The sequence below is a fragment of the Elephantulus edwardii genome, unplaced genomic scaffold (genome assembly GCF_000299155.1).
Source record: "Elephantulus edwardii isolate Elephantulus edwardi_28Jun2011 unplaced genomic scaffold, EleEdw1.0 scaffold00011, whole genome shotgun sequence".
Taxonomy (NCBI): domain Eukaryota; kingdom Metazoa; phylum Chordata; class Mammalia; order Macroscelidea; family Macroscelididae; genus Elephantulus; species Elephantulus edwardii.
The window spans coordinates 25,255,064-25,268,395 of NW_006399761.1; the positions used below are offsets into that span (position 1 = coordinate 25,255,064).

Sequence of the window (13,332 nt, forward strand, 5' to 3'; positions counted from 1 at the left end):
TTCAACTCTTTAGTATCTTGAATTCTTCCCTGTCCTTTGCCATAGCTGATAAAATAGGCGCAGCGCAGAATTTTAACAATTTAGATGATCCATAGGAGCTCTGATGGCCTAGTGGGTAGAGTTGAACTGCCAACCCCAAGGCGGCTGGTTTGAATCTACAAGTTGTTCTTCAGGAGAAAGATGTGTCATCTCCTGTGCCACTTACAGCCACTGGAATTTATTTATAGCCTTTGGAATGATAAAGGATCAGCACATAGCAGGTAATTCGTATTAGACGTTTCTCCAGTTTGGATGATTTATTCTGTCAACAGTACAAACTACAGGTCAAACTCTGAGATGGGAGGTTGAGAAGAGTTGTAGCGAGCCCTTTCAGAAGTCTGCTGTTAGGCGATGGTACTGTGAGGACTGTGGATAAGCCTGTACTTTGAGAAGCGTGCAATCAGCTGTTGCCTTTCAGCCAACAGCACTACCATTTTTGAAGCCTTGATTTAATGTTATGTAAATTTGTCTTGACTTTACAGTGATAGAACTGAAGAAATTGATCACGATGACCTTCTCTTGATGCCTGTTTGCCCTTTAAGTCAGAGGCCTCCAGACCTTTCCTTATGCTAAAATAAGCCTCCATTAGCTTTTTATCCACCTGTTCATTGAGCTACAAATTTCTAGAGACACAGCCTCACCCTTTGTGATTTTGGGGTACGAGGTATATGTTCTTGTTTTAGTCCACTTGTATACTAGATATCAGGGATTTTTAAGCTGGAATCTATGGATGAAAAAGAAACTGAAAAGTTTGATATGCACAACTTTAGCTTTTTACAGATGTCATTGAAATAGGAAGATGATTTTGCCTCCACATAATTCAGAGCCTTTGCTGCCTTCATGTGCTGCAGCCTGTAGTGGTTACCAGTGTGGCCTGGAAGCCAAGGGGATTTAGGTTCTGGGCGTCCTTCAGCCCTTCTTGATCTCTTCCCATGCAGTTTAAAGCCTCCCCTGTGAGTTGGTTCTAGTTAAGGACAGTGAATTAATTCAGTTGCATGATGATAAACTATTATAATCTTGCTGGGATCTTAATGAGGTGATGAAAAAACATTAATGCCTGATACAAGAGTTTAATAAACAGCTGTTTATATTAAAATGATTAAAGTTCATTTTTTAAAAAAACATAAATCGTAGGACCTAAAGCTAAAGCATGAAAAGCCAAATTAGGATGCACAGTTTGTACTTTTAATTCTGTTCATGTGAACAGTTTTTAACTGAGTGGAAGTCGACCCCTTTAAAGATTAACAGCCTTGAGGGTTTGTGCTTAGCGGGAGCAGTGGGGTGTTGTGTGTTGGTTTTCTCCCCCCCTTCCAGGTTTATAATGTACAAATTGAGTATCTCATGAGGACATTAGCTTCTCTAGGTATAACAAATTTGCAGTTGAGGTTCAGACAGTTAATACCGCTTATGCTGCTTTTACAGCTGGAGATTTTTAAGACTTTAGCTTCAAGTATCCTTCGAGTAGGAGAAGGAAAGCTGTGCCCCATATGTAGCCAGTATAGAATTGATTTCTACCTGTGAGCTTGTAAGAGTTGAAATATTTTTTAAAGCCAGTGAAGTGGAATTGAGCATTGCTTTCTGGACCTGCCAGGATTTCCATCTAGCCAAAACCACAAATTCCACAGCCTGTGTCCTTCAGCATACAAAAGAACAGCAGTGGTTTTTCCCTGAAGTTGGGTGTTACAGGTAGTTAACGTGCCCAGATGCTGCCTGAAAGGTTGAACGTTTATCCACCCAGAGATGCATCAGAAAGCAGGCTTTACCAATTTTCTTCTGAAAAAGGAGCATTGAAAGGGCCGAGGCATACAGGCCCTCTCAAACACATGGGGTTGCAAAGGTGTCAGGCACGAGAAGCTGAACGATTATTAAGGAAGACTGGAGAACGGACACCTTTGAACTGTGGTGATGGGGGAGAATGTTGAGCAGACCATGGGCTACCAGCAGGAACGACAACCTGGGCTTGGAACAGTCCAGCCAGAATGCTTCCTTAAAGGCGAGAATGGAGAGACTCTGTCTCATGTTCTTTGGGTTTGCTCTTGGGATAGTGCCTTGAGATGGACATCACGCTCGGTGAAGTCAGGGCCAGAAGACGCTAGATTGAGGCAGTGACTGCAGCAGTGTGCTTGAGTATAGCAAGTTGTAAGGGTGGGACTGCAGTGCCAGGAAGCATTCCATCCTCTCCTACACAGTTCAGTGTGGGTTGGAACTGAGTTGATGGCACCTAACACAGTTGTTGGTTACTGTACAGCATGCGGTCTGTATAGCCACCTCTTAGCAGAGTCTGCCTGTGTGTGTGTGCGTGTGTGTACTGCTCCGTAGCCCACCCCCCCTTTGGCACCAGAATAGATTGCCTGGGTTAGAGTTGTGATTGTTGTGGGGATTAAACAACTACTAATTAGTTTTGTGTCCTTAGATTCACAGTAAACATCTTATTTTCCTCTTCATTGTTTTGGTGATCAAACCAGTAGGACAGACTAGAACTGCTTGAGGGTTTCTGAGTCTGTGGGTGTTGACCGGAGCAGTCTACATGCTTCATGCTTCTCCAGAGGAGAGGCAGTGGGTTTATACCGTCAGCCTTTGATCAGCAGTCCAGTGCTGGTCAGTCGCCACCGTGGCTTTGACCGTATACTCATGAGAGTCCGTAAATGGATTGGAATGAGCCAGTAAGATCGTGAAATGTAATATAAAACTTTGACAGTTTTCTGGGAGAAAAGTTATCAACAGCTTCTATGAAATTATCAGGGCCAGGTTTTTAGTGGCTAAAAACCCCTTTTCTAGTACAGTTACTGGACTATAGTAACGTAATTAAAAAATAAAGTGATAATGCAGTGTATTTAAGCATTGTAAAGATAATTATAATAAATTAAAATGATATTTTTTATATTTGAAGAAAATGAAAGTAATCATAGTTTAAAAACAAAACTTGCCAATCCCAGGGATATTTGACTTTTGTGTATATTCTGCACTGTGAGTAGTACCTTTCAAACTAGTATAGTTTAAAATAGCTAAACTTGTTATTTAATAACTATATGTATATAATGTTACTGTGTACCATAGCTGACCCTCCAAAGTTTTTCAGAGGCAACAAATCGAGTGGGAGGAGATTGTCCATCATGTAGGAGGTCGATTTGAACCCATGCCTTTGAGTTGCTCCTTACACTAGGTCATCAGAGCTCCATATATCTCTCTGTGTGTGTGTGTGTGTGTGTGTGTGTGTGTGTGTGTGTGTGTGTCTATATATAATTTTAGTACTTGAAGTATCAGCCAAGTGACCTATAACTCCATGTCACCCCATGTTATCACTCCCGTTAGTTTTAAATGGTTGTACAGCCCTTATAGGGCTAGAAGATGTTAGCTGTATATATAATAGAGCAATTTAAAAATACTTAACAATTCAGGATAGGGAGGGGGTGGAAAGAAACTCAGAATGGAGAAAGAAAAGGGTAGGAAAAGAATAGGAGCATATAAGACTGAAAGGAATAAATAACAGTGTTTAACAAAAGTGTTACTACTACAGGGCAATCATGTTGGAAGGTTGGGTTTATTTTTTCCTCATTTTAAGCTTATTACAAAACAAATTTAGATTTTTTATCTTGTGAATTCTCCATTTCTTAGTAAGCATTTAAGGCTATTATCTTTCTAACATGGATATTTCAAGATTCCTTCCTTTCATACACGGAGTTCTGTTGATATTCTGCGTTACATGTTGCATTGCTTGCTAATGGAAAAGTTAGTGGTTCAAATCCACCAGCTACTCCATAGGAGAAATAGGAACAATCTTTCTTAGTAAAAACTTGTTTGGACAGTAATTGTAATTCAGAGATAGATCAAGGCTACAGTTTTGTCAATCTCTGTATTGTCAGGCTAAAAGTACTACTTTCTGTAGGTCCTTATTATAAAATTGTTAAATGTACTCACTGCGTTTAGATGGGTTGCATAGAACTCTCCATGGATAGTAATGAGAAGAGAGTAAACTCAGGCCTCCTTGTCTAGAACTTAATTTCTGTGACAAGAATCTCTTTGTAGACATCTCAGAACTGACAGAAAAATTCTAATTTGTGTGTGTGTGCTTATGTGAATACCAGATACACATAGCTTAAACTCATTTATTTTGGGATTACAAGGGCCCAGACCTTACATTGTTTATATGTAATTTTTTTTAAATTTTTTTACTTTATTTCATTATTTTTTGTGTGTACTGTCAAATCAGATCTGACTGATACAGGAGGAGATTGTTCCTCCTTTTCCAGCAGAGCGTCTGGTGGATTTGAACCATGTACCTCTGAAATTGCAGTGCAGCTTCTTGCCACTAGGCCACCAGAGCTCACCACTGTTGATATATAATTTTTGTCACTGAGGATTGATTTCCTAGTGATCGGAATGATCAAGATGTTTAATGCTGATTTCTTAACACTATTTTTTAAAAAATGAATTTCGCTGAATCTTTGGCTCAGCATTATTTCCTGAGAACTAAGATTGCATTCTTCATTAAAGCAATCTATTACCAATTATGATCCCTCACTTAGAACATGAATTCCCTAAAACCAAAGTGATGAAGAAGATATTTACCACCAGAAATCTTCACAGAGCAGCGTGATTATTTTTCTTATAGATACAATGGTACAATAGAATTTTAAAATTGAAGGGTACCTCTCAGGTAAAACACTTTGCATTTTTGTTTCTGGGAAAATAGGTCTGATTTATTATTCATCTATTTCTGTGTAACAAGTAGCCTTTTAAGTTACTGTCTTAATACAATAAACATTTCTTACACTCAAAATTTTTCTGGGACAAAAGTTTGGGAGTGACTCAACCTGTTTGGTTCTGACTTGAGTCTTTGAAGTCAGTAGGATTGCTATAAATCTGTAGGTCATGTTATAGTTCATATAGGTGATGTTCAGGTACAACTTAGGTGAGTCTAGATGATACGTTCCCAGTTGGATCATTTTCATGGACTGTGCTTGTTAGTGGAAGTTCTCAGTTCTTTGTCCTGTGAGCCTCTCCTCAGGCTGCTTGCATGTCTTCACATGGCAGCTGGCTTTCTTCAGAGTGGGAGATAAGGAAGACTAAGGCAGGGCGACTGTGTCTTTTATGACCTAGTATTGGATATCACACATTGTCATTTCTGCCACATTCTGTTCATTTGAAGCAAGTCCTTAACTTTGGTCCACATTTAAGGAGCAGAGAATTGGGCTTCACATTCTGAAGGGTGGAATATCAAAGCATTTGTGGCCATACATGACTTTTCCGTTGTTGTTTTTTAATAGCTTAAGTATTTTATTTGTGAGCAAAGACAAGATGAGTTCTGGGAGGATGTCAAAGGTATCATCCAGGAAGAGTGCAAACGGTCATTACAAAGACAGAAGAGGAAGAAAAGACATTGAGCCTCAGTCCATACTGAAGGCTGCAGTCCTTGAATGGATGTCAGAAGAGACTCTGAAGATTGCACTGGAGCGTAGAGAAGCCAAAGCACAAGGAAGAATTCAAGATACTAAAGAGCTGAACAGAAGGTTCCAAAAGGCAGCTCGGAATGACAAAGCAAAATACTACAATGAAATGTGCGAGGAGCTAGAGTCAGAAAATCAAAAGGGCCGAACTCGCTCAGCATTTCTTAAGCTCAAGGAACTGAAGAACAAATTCAAACCTAGAGTTGCTGTAATCAAGGATGCTTTGGGCAGAATATTAAATGATCCAGGAAGTATTAAAAGAAGATGGAAGGAATATACTGAGTCATTATATAGAAAGGAATTGGCAGATACAGAGGAATTTAAAGAAATAACATATGAGCAAGAGCCTATGGTGATGAAGGAAGAAATTCAAGCTGCTTTGAAGGAAATAGCAAAAAATAAGGCCCCAGGAATAGATGGTATACCAATTGAAGTATTTCAGATAACAGATGTTGCCCTGGATGTGCTCACCAAGTTGTGCCAAGAAATCGGGAGAACAGCCACTTGGCCAACTGACTGGAAGAGATCTATATTTGTTCCCATTCCAAAGAAAGGTGACCCAACTGAGTGTGGAAACTACAGAACAGTGTCATTGATTTCACATGCAAGCAAGATTCTACTGAAGATTATCCAAAACCGATTAGAACAACACATCAGCAGAGAACTGCCGGAAGTCCAGGCTGGGTTTAGAAGGGGTTGTGGTACTAGGGATACTGTTGCTGATGTTAGATGGATCTTGGCTGAAAGCAGAGAATACCAGAAGAATGTCTGTCTGTGTTTCATTGATTATGCAAAGGCATTTGACTGTGTGGATCATAACAAACTGTGGCTGACTCTGAGAAGAATGGGAATCCCAGAACATTTAATTGTGCTAATGCGAAACCTATACTTGGACCAAGAGGCAGTAGTCAGAACAGAGCAGGGTAACACTGCATGGCTCAAAATTGGGAAGGGTGTACGCCAGGGATGCATCCTATCTCCATACCTTTTCAACATGTATGCAGAGCAGATTATCCGAGAGGCTGGGCTTTATGAGGAGAATTGTGGCATCAGGATTGGTGGAAGATCTATTAACAATCTGCATTATGCAGATGACACAACCCTTCTTGCTGAAACAGGAGGACCTCATGCACTTGCTGCGAAGGGTCAAGGACTGCAGCCTTCAGTATGGACTGAGGCTCAATGTCAAGAAGACAAAGATTCTCACCACTGGACCAATTGGCAGCGTCAGGATGGATGGCGAAGAGATTGAGAGTGTTCACAGCTTCAGTTTGCTCGGCTCCACAGTCAGCACTCTTGGCACCAGTAGTCAGGAAATCAAAAAGCATATCGCGATGGGAAAGTCTGCTGTTAGGGACCTCTCTAAAGTACTCAGGAGCAACGGTGTCTCTGGAGACTAAGGTGCGCCTGATACAGGCCATGGTCTTTGCAAATCGCTTGTTATGCATCAGAGAGTTGGACAATGACTAGGGAGGACAGAAGGAGAGTGGATGCTTTTGAGCTGTGGTGCTGGAGAAGAGTACTGAATGTACCATGGACTGCCAGGAAAACAAACAGATTTATTTTGGAGAGGATTAAACCAAGCTGCTCCTTGGAGGCAAGGATTCTGGGGCTTCGTCTGACATACTTTGGACATGTTGCCAGGAGGGACGGGTCCTTGGAGAGGGACCTCATGCTTGGGAGGGTGGAGGGACAGCGCAGGAGGGGAAGATCCTCTATGAGATGGATCGATTCGGTGACTGGGGTAATCGGGATGGGTGTGTCAGAGGCAGTGCGGTTGGCGCAGGATAGAGCAGGGTTTAGGGCTGTTGTGCATAGGGTCACTATGAGTCGGAAACGACTCGATGGCACATAACAACAACAAGCTTGTTAACACCATATCATGAAAATGTACAAAGAATAATGTTGCAGTTTTTGGTTAGATTTAGCCATCTGACCTGAACAATGGTCTGTGGTTACTACCGTACTTTGCAAGGTGTTGGCATATATTTGCAATACATCAGTTTTATGACAGTTGGAGAAATGAGAATATTTCTGCATGGTCCTACACCGAAGTGGTGATCCACTTGGACCACAAGTTAAATATTCTAATTTGTTTTAACAGAATCAGTAGGTAAATATTTTAAGTAATAGTTCTTTCACTTCCATCTATTACTAGATACAAATATTAGAATCAAGTTTGTTTGCATTTGTTTGTGCTCATGCATCTGCTTATTTGTTCACCAACCCTTAGATAATCCACAGTGTACCATGTGCTAAACTTTGTAATACTACTAGAATATGTACAAGAGTTATATTTGTATGTAATACTATTTAATGACACTTACTGTTTGAGAGAGATCTTCTTAAATAGATTTAATTTACCAATAAGGTAAAAGTAACCCTTTTATGCTAACTTTATTAGTAAAATATTATAGCTAGTTTCCCTAATTTTTTTTCAGAAATTATTATTTTTTTAATTTTAATGACTGTTTAGAGAGTTTGGATTTCCATTCATTGTTGCACATTTAGTTTCCCTAATATTTACTGATCAATTCTCAATGCTTAATATTGGAGTAGGAAAGAAATAGGTACAATATTTGTTTAAAAATGTGTTTTTAGATAGGAAAAAAAAGTGTATATGTATAAAAATCGAGGCTGTAGCTGTAAACCAAGTATATTGACTTTATATTGATCAGAAAAACCATTTATTGATAGGATGTAGTGCTTAAGAATTTTTTTATAGTGGTATTTGCTTGAGTTTTTTTAACAAATGGAGTATGAAAGAAATGTTTTCCTCTTTAGGAGCATTCACTTACTGAATTCTTTTTCTTTTATAGGCAATGTCTGTGCTGCTTCAAGGAATATAAGCATTTGGAGATTTTTAACCAAGTAGTTTGTGCACTTATTAATTTAGTGATTGCTCAAGTTCAAGTGCTCCGGGACCAGCTTTGTAAACACTGTACTACTATTAACATCGATTCTACCTGGAGAGATGAGAGTAATCAAGCGGAGGAACCAGTGAAAAGAGAGAGAGAGTGTAATGAAGGAAGTACAGAAAGACAGAAATCTGTCGAGAAAAAATCAAACTCCACAAGGGTTTGTAATCTGACTGAGGAGGAATCTTCAAAGAGTTCAGATCCTTTTAGTTTGTGGACTGCAGATGAGAAGGAAAAACTGTTACTATGTGTGGCAAAAATTTTTCAAATACAGTTTCCTTTATATACTGCTTACAAGCATAACACTCATCCTACCATAGAGGTATGTAACATAGGTGGTGTAAATTTTAGGAAATGTTAAGTCATAGTTAACTCAGCACATTTTTCTCGTGTAAATAAATTTGAAGACATAAATGTTTATGAAAAGAATTTTATGAAAATCACACAGTTAACAAGATTATCTTTCAGTTTTCATTTTTTTAAGTAGCTCTTTGTGTTCAATATTTGCTCATAGTCATGTTGTTACATACCATCAAGGTGGAACCAACCCATAGTGGACCTTCGGCAGCTTTTCAGAAACAACGAATCACTCGGGAGTTGATGGCTCATCTTTCTCTCACAGAGCGACTGATGGATTTGAACTGTGTACCTTCCCATTGTCTATTATTCTTCACCATTAAGACACCAGCACTCTACTTGACGGTCTTAACTAAAAACTTAAAAATTGAACAGATAAAAATGGAACTGTTTGTGCTCAAAACATTTTGGTGATGTGAATCTGTGCTGCTCTAGATAGGAGATAATGCTGGAGTAAAGAGAGATTTAAATTTCATTCTTAGTATAAGAAGCAGTTTAAAAATCTTTGCCAGTAAGAGTTTGATGCATTATTGGAATATATGAAGGGAGGGACAGTGTGTAATAAATGGACATTTGAATCATTGTGGGTAATGTAGTTAACATTAGGAACAAAATAAGCATGATTGGAAAAAACTTCCAACACCAGGAAAAGTTTACACATGGATTCAGTCTTGCAGGGTCAGCAGGGATGTGAATGGAAGAAGGTGGTGAGGATTAAGAGATTAGATAAAAGGAAAGGCAAAGTATAATCAGGATTTGATGAAACATGGCAATGAATTGACATTAATCAGTTATAATCCATGCTTTAAAAAGGAAATATATATAAATGATTGCATGAAAACTAATTATGAAGAAATATTACAGGCAAAAAAGTTAGAGATACTGTGATAAATGCACTACATGAATTAATTTCACTGTTAAAAGATAAGATAAAATGTCTATTAATCAGTGAATGGAAGCAGAATAGTTTTTAACTTTACGGATACTTAAATTTTTAAAAATATTTTGATATGTCCTGTGAAGTTGTAAAGCAACCCATACCTGAGCCTCCAGCGTGTTTCCAGAAGCTGTTCATTGCACGGGAGCAGGTTGTCTTCTGCAGAGTAGCTGTTAGATTCATACCACCTGCCTTCAGGTTGGCACCAACAACTCCTTACTACTAGGCCACTAGAGCTACCTTAGTAAGTAGTCGTTTTTAAAAGGATCTCTCATGGGTCACTGCAGGTTAGTATTTGGCTGCTAACCAGAAGGTTTACCGTTCCCCTCTTCCTACAGTTTTTATACTGTTGTTGGATCAAGTCCTTTTCATCTCCTAATGGCCCGTAGTTCTTCATAGTTCTTGGTAGTCGGTCTTGTCAGAGGAGCCCTAGTGCAGCAGTGAAGAAGTGCTCAGTTGCTAACTGAGCCCACCTCGCATGTGGGAGAGACATGTGGCAGTCTGTTTCTGTAAAGACTGTAGTTTTGGAAACACTGTGGGTCATTTGGTTCTGTAGGATTAATGGGAACCAGTTCACTTCACCACACATTTTATTTTTATAAAGTAGATATTTTATTCTTCATCAGCTTTATGGGCATTATTAAATTTAGATATGGAATTATTTGGCTAATCCCACTGGTTAGTTTGTGTTTTGTCCAAAAAAATTGGAACTTTGGAAAGAAATGTTGATTCAGCTTCTACTGTTTCCATGCTGTTCCCTATAGATATATGTTAAGTCTTTAAATACTATTTAAAATGAGATTGTAATATCTCAGAATAGTCTAATGAGCAGAAATAAACTGATAGCCATGTGGATGTTACCAAGTTCATGTCTAAATATGCTGCAAGTTGTTAGGTGTGATCGAGTCCACTCATAAGTGACCCTCTTAACAGCCAGTCTAAGCACTGTTTTATCCCACGGCATTCACAGTCTCTGACACACTCAGTGTGCTGCATAGCAGCTTCCATGTTAACACACTGGAAATCAGAAGTATCACATCCCAGCAGTAATCTCTTTAATATTATTGAAGGGGTTCTTTTATTCAGGATCTTTTGAAAACAATGGAGAGGTACGTTGAGTAACTTGGAAACTATGGCCATGGTATTTGAATCTGAGGAGCAGGTTAAGAGCTTTAGTACACTTATTTTGGCAAATGTTTTGACTTGTATAAGGACACTTTCCTTTGTTTTTGGGTTTATTGAAACGTTTTACAGAGTTCTTTGTTACTGTTTTTTGTCCTTAGTTTTTAAAGGTTTATTTTAGCAGTGAAATGTACCTTGTAAAATAGGTAACAGCAAGGAATAAATTGGCTCCTTTGCCACCTAACTTTTTTCAGATGAATGCACCTAGCTTTCAGATTACAAAATAATTTCAATGTAACAAATTAAAACACAATGTGTAAAATAGTGCCTTTTAAAGAGCCTTGAACTTCCCCTTTTCTTTCCTGTCCACAAGAAAACCATTATGAAAAGATTACTTTGTTATTTCTAGATATTTAAAAATTTATTAAAATTAGGTCATGTTAATTCTGTCTTTGAAAATCTTACTTTCTGTTTCTAAAAATCAACTTTATTTTTCTTTTTAGGGGTATGATGTACAGTCCATAAAAATCATTTGTTGAAAGTACATAATTTAATGAATCTTAGTAAATTTATAATTGTACAACTATTATTCTACCTTAAGATCATTTTCTTCATCCCTTCCAAAATCCTAATACCAATTTTACCTTAATATTTTTAATGACTACTTAAGAGTCTCTAAATATCAGCATTACCTGTTTAACATTATTTCCAGCCATTGGTACGGTTAGCAAAACTGCTCTAATTGCATTAGTACACAGTGGATGGAAGACCTGAGAAGTTCAACATTTACTTAGATACTAAGTTGCTACTAGTTTGGGGATGTTAAAAATCATTGCAGTGAACATGATTGTTTGTCTGTCTTTTTTCCATTGCCTCTCCTGATGAGTTCCTTAGAAAAAATATCCAGAAAGTGAAATTACTGGATCAAAGGGAATGTGCATTTAAAATAGAAAGACACCTGCCAATACCCTTAGAGAAAGACCTTCTCTTCTTCTTTAGCCTCTTTGTGATTATTAATTTATGGGAAAATTGTCTTGGGTTCACTCATTGTGTCCAACAATGAGTAAGTATACCTCCTGATAGTTTAGTATTTTATGTATAGGAAGCAAGTCCCTTTTTTAAAAAAAAAAAAAGGAATTTTAGATTGTGTATTGAGGGCAATATACAATTTCAAAACCACTTTAAGTTATAAAGTGTTTTAAAAAAATTACTGTTTTGAGGAGAGATTAAATAGTTTTAAGAAATCAAAATTATGTGTGGCCGAGGGAGGGCTGGGTATACAAACTTTGTAAATTAGTATAAAATTTTAAAAAAAAAGTGTATTGTGCTGAAAGATTTCCGGTGTACTTTAGAGTTGAATCAGATAGGCTTCAGTTGGGAACACCACAAGTTGTTCATGAAAAGAAATGTCTGTTATTTAGACTTAAAATTACAGTTTTAGCTTTTCCCCCCCTCCCCTTTTAAGGATTTTGGTTAGTTGTGAACTAGTAGAATTTACTTTGTGTTTGTATTTTTTTAGGATATATCAACTCAAGAAAGCAACATATTAGGGGCATTTTGTGATATGAATGTAAGTGTCCATCTTTTTAATCTCAAATTTTGTGGAATATTTGGTTTTGATTATATGTGTCTTTGAGGGTTTTTTGTATATTCACTATCTTTCCAATATTACCAGGTAAGATTTACTACTAGGCTTTTAAATAATGACATACTTTGTTTTTTTTGCAGGATGTTGAAGTACCATTGCATTTGCTTCGTTATGTATGTTTGTTTTGTGGGAAAAATGGTCTTTCTCTCATGAAGGATTGTTTTGAATATGGAACTCCTGAGACTTTGCCATTTATTATAGCACATGCATTTATAACAGTTGTATCTAACGTAAGTATTTTTTAGAAAGGTTTGAAGGTGACAGCTTTTAATTGACTGGTTTGCATGTAACATTTATTATATTTTGGAAAAGTTGAGTATGGAAGCCATTTAAGTTTTGATGTTTCTTTTTAATAACAAAACTAAATAGAATTCAAATAAAACTAGTGGCTTAAAATTTTTATTTAACGTAGCTACATTTAATTTTGAAACTTAAGTAGCAGCAAGGTGAGTGTGTGTCTAATTGCTACTCTGGTCTGGGACACACACCATGGTCTTGGGTTTGGTGGGCAGCTGGGACACTGGATTGCTGTGCCCAACTAGCACTGTGTGTCCCTCTGAAGATCATTCTGTCAAGTTGTGAAAGTCAGTTTTAGCAAAATCTAATACATCTAGAAGCAGAGACTTCTTTTTACTACCTACATATTAAAATTTCATTTTTATTAATCTTCGTCTTTTTTTTTATCATTTTCAAAATCGGTTGAGCAAAGTTTTCTCTAATAGCCAAAATTTTTGTGTGCCTGAAACCCTTACCTGTCTTACTCTAAACTAGTTTGCAGTTTAGGTATTTTCTCTTTTCTTTTCCATCTTAAGAAAAGGATTGCTATAAAATACTAATTTTTTCCCCCGTGAAAGGATGTCTAAA

General features: G+C 37.6%; 1 protein-coding gene across 1 annotated transcript in view; it reads left to right on the top strand.

Annotated features, from left to right (window-relative positions):
* USP34 (ubiquitin specific peptidase 34) overlaps positions 1 to 13,332 on the top strand; it is a 179,470-nt gene that overhangs the window by 2,818 nt on the left and 163,320 nt on the right. Inside the window, exons 3-5 of the mRNA XM_006881033.1 lie at positions 8,306 to 8,726; positions 12,340 to 12,390; positions 12,549 to 12,698. Coding sequence (XP_006881095.1) covers positions 8,306 to 8,726; positions 12,340 to 12,390; positions 12,549 to 12,698 — 622 coding nt within the window. The remainder of the gene's footprint in view (positions 1 to 8,305; positions 8,727 to 12,339; positions 12,391 to 12,548; positions 12,699 to 13,332) is intronic.